Genomic DNA, 8,527 nt, shown 5'->3' with positions numbered 1-8,527 from the left:
TGAGCTACCCAGGCACCCTGGAAGTGATAGATAAGGTTGGGTCATCGGTTGTGGTGATGGTTTCACAGGTGTATATTTATTCCCAAGCTCATTGTCAGATACATTAAATATGTCTGGGCTTTTTATGTCAGTCATGCTTCAATTAAGTTAAAAAAGAAAACTTAAACCAATTAAAAATAAATTCTCACATGGGAGTTTATAAAGTGTACTTTCTATCACTAACTTCCATTCTTCAGATCTCTTCCAAGAAAAAAATGTCCAATGTTAGTTTCCTGTGATCCCTTCCAGAACCAATTTATGTCTTCATTTCCTTTGAAAGCTACATAGCATCACATTGTATTGATATACAATAATTAAATGTAATTAATTATCATTTAATAATCATGTAATTTTTAATATATGAAGTCATTAATGTTCAAGATGCTAACTTCTTGTCAAGTAAACAGAAAACTAAAATTGTTTTGAGCACAGAGACGTTAGCACCAAGTACAGAACTCATTAAAGGGAAAGAAAACCACTATAATAGCATGATTTTTTGTTCAGTAGATAATTCTTAGAACATATCAGGTGTTAAATAAATATTTATTGGAAGGATGAATGCATGGATGGACAACTGCTAGTCTATGAAATAGGAGTTCATTCACCAGCTGCAAAGTCAAATAGACTGAAATTAAAAGAAGTTTTAGAAGACTTTCTGCATCATAGATAATAAGATAAAGTGGAATATTAAGGAAGTTTTAGATCTACAATCAAATAGAGTTTAAAAATAAGGTTTAATTGAAGGATTTTCTCCATGCATGCATTCCAGAAATACAGTTGGCGTTTAACACACTTCCATGGAAAACAGTCACTGTTAAGTGCTCAAGTTTGATATTGGTAGTATCCTAAGAGGCAGATTAGAGCACTGGTCAGCCATATTATAATCAGCAACAACAAGGTTTGGCTGCAAGCCCTTTGGTAGTGCTAGAGAAGTGTTTGATTCTCATCCCCTGATACTGAGAGGCAGAAAGGGGTGAGTGGTTAAGTCTCTCACATGACATACTGCTAAATCAGCATTATTTGGAGCCCAGCCTTCTAATGACTCTAGTAATTATTCCCCCAAACAATGAATGTAAACTGATGGAATAAAGTTAGAAGCCAATTGTCTAGCCCATCTTATTCTCTAAGGTCCCAGTCTCTGCTTATCCCAGGCAAGGGATAGGTGATTTAATATAATTTAAGATCCCATAGCCCAAGGGTCAAGGTTATTTTCTTAGAGTCTAACATCTGGCCTCACAAAGTATCTGAATATTACTCTAGAATACAATTAACAAGGAAAAAAATCCACATTCATGCTACAACTCTTTCCTCTATAAATGTCTTCCATTAATTTTTTATCCTAAAGGCCTATCAGTATGCTGTCTGTCACCATTAGTTCAGTGAGTTAGGTATCTGGTCAGTCAACTCTGTGCCTTTTGGAAATGAACCAACTGAATGGATATTAGGGGTAGGAACAGTCTGCTTGAAGTGGCAGTAACAGTCAAAGTTAAGGAATGGAATGGGGAGGATGGTCATCAAATATTTATGGAAACTTGTTTTTCAATATGTGCAATTTTGCAGTAGTGAATCTCTCATAAACAGAGACAATATTCCAATATTGTTTTATAATTATTATTTTTAATGGCTCTGAAAGGACCTAACCAGGTTGTCACAGATTTATTGACAGGCTAAACTAGCATCTCAATGTGGGAAAAGGCTCCATGGTGCAGAAGAAAATATAAAGATCCAAATACAAGGAAGAGACTCCTGATGAAATTCCCTTGTATCTCTATATCATAGCAAGGTGATATGAACAAGTGAATTCCCTGAGTCTCATCCTGAGACTGAGAGGATCATCACTCAGATGATGCGTCATCCCTGGGCTGCTATTTGTCCTCATTAAATGGGAATAAGGAGAGAAGTTTACACACATATGGATGTATGGTACTGTGATTTCTCATATTCTTCCTCCCATCATGTAATTGATAATTGTGAGGGTACCAAGCAAGTTTATTGAATTAACAAGTGAGCTTCCCTCATTCAGGGAACACATGTGATGAGATTTACTGTGTTCCCAACTCTGTTTTATGGCAAAAACACTGGGCTGTAAGGGCTCTCTCCATGATTTTCAAATATTATGGAGCCAAAAACCTTGGATGGATCATTCACTTATCACTTAGCTCATGGCACACAGGGGATATTAATGGAGAATGTGAACCATCTAGAAGACGAGGGCAATGAGAATTACAAAATTATACTCCATTCCTAAGAGATGAGAATTGTCAAGCAGTTCTTCTACAGATGTGATTCTGGGGGACACATATCAAAGGTCGTCCTAGGGCTCTGGAGTTATCTAATGAGTTGAATGACAGATCAGAGATAGTGACTTCCAACTATAGACTACATTGCATATCCGTTTAAGCATTGCAAAAATAACTCACTAACTCAACTCAATAATAAGGTATCCAAACCTTATTTAATTGTTATATTATGCCTTACAGCTTCCAAAGTTCTGGAAGCAAGAGAACACCATAAAGGCTTGTATAAAGACAAATTGTGTGTGCCCAGTGCCTGCTTCCTCTGAAGAATAAAATGAAACACTTGCACTATGGCATAAACACCCTGAATAACGTCATTCCTCATAAACTGCATGTTGGTGGGGTTCATGAACACAGTGTTATCTTCAATGATGTCAGTGAGGAGACTCTCAACATTATAGATTTAAATGACCTGAGTTTCTGATGATATTGGATAGGACAAATAGAAGTTATTTGTTGGAATAAGCAGTTAGACTGTTAAGAAAAGGTTAACCTTTCAGATTCCCTGCAGTTGGTCTCCTACAGAACACCATGAAAACTGGCTACAGGTAAGTCATAACTTCAATACTGGAAGAATGTTGAGAGGTGGATCATGCTAGTAGTTCACTAAATCACATATGGCAGTAAATTATTTAGTTCTCTGACATTCCTTCCTCTTGTCTAATTCTCCCGTTTGTCATGGATTTTTCAGATTTCCATATTACATCCATCAATCTGTATCCACTAATCTATGGGGGACTTCTAGCCTCTTTACACCAATTATTCTGTTGTTCTGCTTGACTAAACCTATTCACCAGTGGTGTAGCCTACACCCTGCAAACTTAATATATATTGATCTGAACAAAAAGGACATAAAGCTTAGCATGAGAAGGAATGTCTAAGCTCTGAATTCTGACTTGCTAGAATAGGGCTGCTACTTCCACATCACAGGGATGTTGGATCCTAGGAGAGGATATATTGGATTCCTGTGTATGAATCCAAAATGCAATATGTAATGGAAGCCCTAAAAACCAGCTACTGCTACAATCCCTGTGAAATTTCACTAATTACATAATTCTAAAAGATTTGGCATGTGCATTGTCTAGCCATTCCCCCTAATTTAAACTAGAGTAGAAATAACTCAGAGGGCCTTGGAGCCCTCCCCCTCACTGCTATTCAGTACCACTTTTACACATCGTGTCATCAGCATTATTTTTATAGTCACTATTTCTCCGGGCTGTGTTATACATTACCAATTAAATTACCTTACTTCTATTATTGTCTTTTTTTAAAAAAATATTTTTTTTATTTATTTATTTATTAGAGACACACACACACACAGAGGCAGAGACACAGGCAGAGGGAGAAGCAGGCTCCATGCAGGGAACCCATTGTGGGACTCGATCCCGGGACTCCAGGATCACGAGCTGAGCCAGAAGGCGTATGCTTAACTGCTGAACCACTCAGGCATCCCTATTATTATAAATCAAAACCAAAATTTCTAAAAGTTTAATTCTGTCAGGCTAAAGGTAAAGCTGGGGGATAGAGTCTGTGGGGGTGGTCAGAGTAGAGAGTAATAATGCAAGGTAGCAACCATAGATCCGTAGTTCATAAATAAAATCACAGGAGAATTAAATATCTTTTTTTTCAGGAAGAGGAAACTTCCAGACCCTGGGGATTAAGGGTTCTGTGGGAGATAGGCTGGGGTTTGGACAGCTGTTGTAGCACAAGTATAAACTGTCCTTTGTAGGCATGACAAATGCAATGAAGTCTGAAGGGGAGATATTGCTGTAGTCTGATCCTAAAAGAATCATGGTCATGGCAAAGCCAGGTGGTGCTGCTCAAGGCTGGGTTCTGGAAGCCAGGCACTGGAAATGAGGGATAGATCTGAGAAATAGTTGCAAACAAGACATCTCTGAAAGAAGGTTGAAGCTGTGAGGAATAGAAGAGCATAAGGTCAGTATTTACGTATTTTTGATAGGGGTAAAATCTCCTACTTTGTTTCTCCTTAATTTCAGTTTTTTTCTTTTTTTTTTTTTAAATTTTTTTTAATTTTTTATTTATTTATGATAGTCACAGAGAGAGAGAGAGAGAGGCAGAGACACAGGCGGAGGGAGAAGCAGGCTCCATGCACCGGGAGCCTGATGTGGGATTCGATCCCGGGTCTCCAGGATCGCGCCCTGGGCCAAAGGCAGGCGCCAAACCGCTGCGCCACCCAGGTATCCCAGTTTTTTTCTTAAGTATAGATCAAACAGGATATTTTTAATATAAGGTACATTCTTTTGGTTTTCTTTTTGCTATCCATAATTTTTAGAGTAAATTTCATTAGAAATTCCCATAGAAAAATTGAGAAAGCCCTCAGAAATAAGCACTTCCTTGATCTGTCCATCTCACCTCATCTCAGTCTCACTGAGCTGATGGGCTTGGGGAACCTTTCAAGCAGAAGCACCTCACTCCAACTTACCACACCAACCATGGATCATAAAAAAGGAGGAAAATAAACAAAGGAGGAAGAGTTCAATTTCCTTCTTTATTCCTCACAAACCTGCTGCCCAATGCCCCCAGAGAGAGAGAGAAAGAGATAGAGAGAGAGAGACACTAGCTTTCCTAAAGCCCAATTTCACAGCCTTATCAGAGAAGAGCAATTATCACCACTTCCAGTTCATGGCCCACAAGGCTGAAGGAGCCTCCTTTCCAGATTCAAATCCAAGTATCATCCCATGTCTCAAATGTGTTTAATGTTGATGGTTGCCAGAGGGGAGATGGGTGGGGGGATGCGCAAAACAGGTGAAGGGGAGTGGGAGATACAGGTGTCCAGTTATGAAATGAGTAAGTCATAGGAATATAAAGCAAAGAATAGAGAATATAGTTAATAATATTTGCAATAGTGATGAAAGGGGACAGATGGTAGCTCTACCTGTAAATATAGAAGTACACTTAAAACTAATGTAACATCATGTATCAACTATACTCAAATTAAAAAATATATTTAATGTTCATTATTAACTTTACACTGAATTATCCCCATATTGCATTCATTTATCTGCTTAATTTTATCACTTTGTTAGAAGGAACTTCCCTCATGGTAAAATTAAATAGACACCAACTTCATTATTATCCAATTGTCATGCTTTGTTTCTCTTTAAGTCAGTTATATCCCTTATATCTACCTGTGTGTGTGTGTGTATAGATATATATATACACATATATATTTATCTATTTATAAATATATATATGAATGTATATATATATGACATCTGCACATGTATACATATAAACCCATATACTTCTTATTTATTTATTTGGATACTGTCTCATCCTCAAGATAATAACATTATAAAATCAGATTTTCTTAAATTTATTTGCTACACTTAGCAGAATTATTATTTTTTAATGTCTGAATGAAAGGCTAGCATAAAATCTCCCTCACAATTTCCTGCTAATAACCACTCCACGTTTATTGTATTCTTTTATTATATGTGGCTTGACTTTTTAAATGTTTAATAATTTGTTTTCTCTGCAATTCCAAAAGAACAGAGAGAGGATGTCCCCCTCAAATGATACCAAGTCCCATCCCTCCTGTTTCCTCCTACTGGGAGTTCCAGGCCTTGAAGAGATGCACATCTGGATTAGGTTTCCTTTTTGTTTTGTGTATTTGATTGCCCTTGTGGGAAACATCATTATCCTGTTTGTGATCAAGAATGAACACAGTCTTCATCAGCCTATGTTTTACTTCTTGGCCATGTTAGCCTCCATCGATCTGGGTCTATCGACATCCACTATCTCCAAAATGTTGGGCATATTCTGGTTTAATTTAAAAGAGATTAGTTTTGGATCCCTGGGTGGCACAGCGGTTTGGTGCCTGCCTTTGGCCCAGGGCACGATCCTGGAGACCCGGGATCGAATCCCACATCGGGTTCCCAGTGCACGGAGCCTGCTTCTCTCTCCGCCTGTGTCTCTGCCTCTCTCTCTCTCTCTCTCTCTCTCTCTGTGACTATCATAAATAAATATAAAAAATAAATAATAAAAAAAATAAAATAAAATAAAAGAGATTAGTTTTGATGGCTGTGTCACCCAGATGTTCTTTATTCATATATTCACTGCCATGGAGACTGTTGTATTGGTGGCCATGGCCTTTGACCGCCATGTTACCATCTGCAATCCTCTGAGATACAGCCTGATTCTCACTAACAGGATGATTTTTCTCATCCTTGTTGTGGTGTTTGGTGTCAATTTCATTTTGGTTATCCCTCTGGTGTTTCTCATTTTGAGGATTCCCTTCTGTGGACACTGTATAATCCCACATACATACTGTGAGCACATGGGAATTGCTCGGCTGGCCTGTGCCAGTATAAAAGTAAATATGATATTTGGATTATTTCTTGTATCAGTGGTGTTTGTTGATGTTGTTCTGATTGTCATTTCCTATGTGAAAATACTCCGAGCTGTCTTCTGCCTTTCTTCTCAGGATGCCAGACTCAAGGCACTTAATACATGTGGCTCCCATATCTGTATTATTCTAGCCTTCTTCACTCCAGCTTTTTTCTCTGTTTTGACCCATCGTTTTGGCAGGGATGTTCCCATATACATATACATTCGCATTCTCCTGGCCAATCTATATGTTGTTGTTCTAACTGCCCTCAATCCTCTCATCTACGGAGTAAGGACAAAGCAAATTCGGGAAAGGGTTTCAAGTATCTTTTGGAAAAAAGACTGATATTAGCTCAGATATATTCATTTAAATGTAGGGAAAGAGATTGTGTTTTTCAACTGAAGAATCTCACAACAGAAAAAAAAAATTCAGACCTTACTATTATTTCATTGAGAATTTCTCTAGGTATACCATCTAGAACATATAATAAGATTAATGCCACAGCAATCACTGTAAAAATATATGGAATACCTAAAAGTTTTGGACACTTAGTTACGAGATTTTATTACTTTCCTGTATAACCTTTACAGAGCAGGTCTTGTATTTCTACAATATATTTTCTACTATATGGAATGAAACACTTTTTATTTGCAAATAGTTAACTCTGTTGGCCACATTACTATATATATATATATAATTATATATATATAAAATCTCCTATATATATATATACATATATATCTACATCAAGGACTACAGGTATTTAATACTTGTTGACAGATTCTTTCATTCCTTTCTTAATTGCTTAATTGTTTTTATCCATAATTGTATTGATACTATATTATATGCCAGACACTGACATCATAAAATATAAAAATAAAAATACACATTACATTTCAAGGTCTTATAGGAGGAAGAATTTCGAGAAATTTACCCTGTGACTCACTCTGTGTGCAATCTTCCCAGGTTCATCACATCTATGCAGATCTCCAATAAGTGTCTTACTGTTCAAAGTGAACCAGTAAGTCTTTAGATGTATGTATATGCAATATTGTAAAATTTATATAATATAAATATATCTCTATCTCTGTTGTTAAATGGGAACTTCATAGAGGCATCAGTATGATAAAGAATTTAAGATGCTCAGGAATTAACACCTCTAAGTGAGTGAATTTCTGGATACATCAATTACATTCTCGAAGGTTGAATCTAATGCCCTAGATAGTAGTTACTCTCTGATTCACAAACTTTAGTTATTTTCATTTATCATTTATTAAGTACCTTGTCCAGAACTTTTTAATTTGCACTTCTTCCTTGTGTCTTATCAGATAAGCCTGAGCATCCTACCCATATTTTATAGTTTTTGATCAATGATATGTATTTGGCCAATGTTTACTTCATGACATCTTGCAACTCATATAGTAGGTGCTTTAATTGTTTACTTAAAAAAATTATCTTCCAAAGGTACATGAAAATGTGCTCAGCTTAACTAATCATCAGGGAAATGCACATCAGGACTATAGTGAAATAGGGGTGCCTGGGCGGCTCAGTCAGTTAAGCATCTGACTCTTGGTTTTGGCTAAGGTTATAATTTCATGGGTGGTGGGATCGAGCCCCAAGACACACTCCATGCTCAGTGAGTGGTCTGTGGGTGGATTCTCTCCCTCTACCTCTCTCATACTCATTTTCTCTCTCTGTCTCTCTCAAATAAATAAGATCTAGAAAAAACTACAGTAAGATATCACCTCAACTGTTAGAATAATTATTATTTTAAAAAGACAAGAAATAACAATTATTGGTGAAGGTATGGGAAAAAAATGAACCCTTTTGCTCTGTTGGT

The 8,527-nt window shown here is 36.9% G+C and overlaps 1 protein-coding gene across 2 annotated transcripts; it reads left to right on the top strand.

Moving 5' to 3' along the window:
* Window positions 1–5,859: 5,859 nt before the first annotated feature.
* On the top strand, window positions 5,860–7,032 carry LOC112910851 (olfactory receptor 52E4-like). Of its 2 annotated transcripts, none has more exons than XM_072727443.1 (2): window positions 5,860–6,142; window positions 6,365–7,032. In XM_072727443.1, the coding sequence occupies exons 1-2, from the start codon at window positions 5,860–5,862 to the stop codon at window positions 7,030–7,032; spliced, it is 951 nt and encodes a 316-aa protein (XP_072583544.1). The 2 variants fall into 2 exon arrangements, with proteins under 2 accessions (XP_072583544.1, XP_025842946.1); XM_025987161.1 differs by having other exon boundaries at window positions 5,860–6,157.
* Window positions 7,033–8,527: the final 1,495 nt, after the last annotated feature.

This window comes from Vulpes vulpes, chromosome 11 (assembly GCF_048418805.1).
Source record: "Vulpes vulpes isolate BD-2025 chromosome 11, VulVul3, whole genome shotgun sequence".
In the NCBI taxonomy this organism is placed as follows: domain Eukaryota; kingdom Metazoa; phylum Chordata; class Mammalia; order Carnivora; family Canidae; genus Vulpes; species Vulpes vulpes.
The sequence above is the reverse complement of the archived record's forward strand: the minus strand, read 5'-3'. Positions and strand labels throughout refer to the sequence as shown.

Coding starts and splice junctions, on each gene's coding strand:
- LOC112910851 (XM_025987161.1), top strand. CDS start 5,860: ATGTCCCCCTCAAATGATACCAAGTCCCATCCCTCCTGTTTCCTCCTA. Junction 6,158..6,364: donor GATTAGTTTTGGATCCCTGG/GTGGCACAGCGG, acceptor ATAAAATAAAAG/AGATTAGTTTTGATGGCTGT.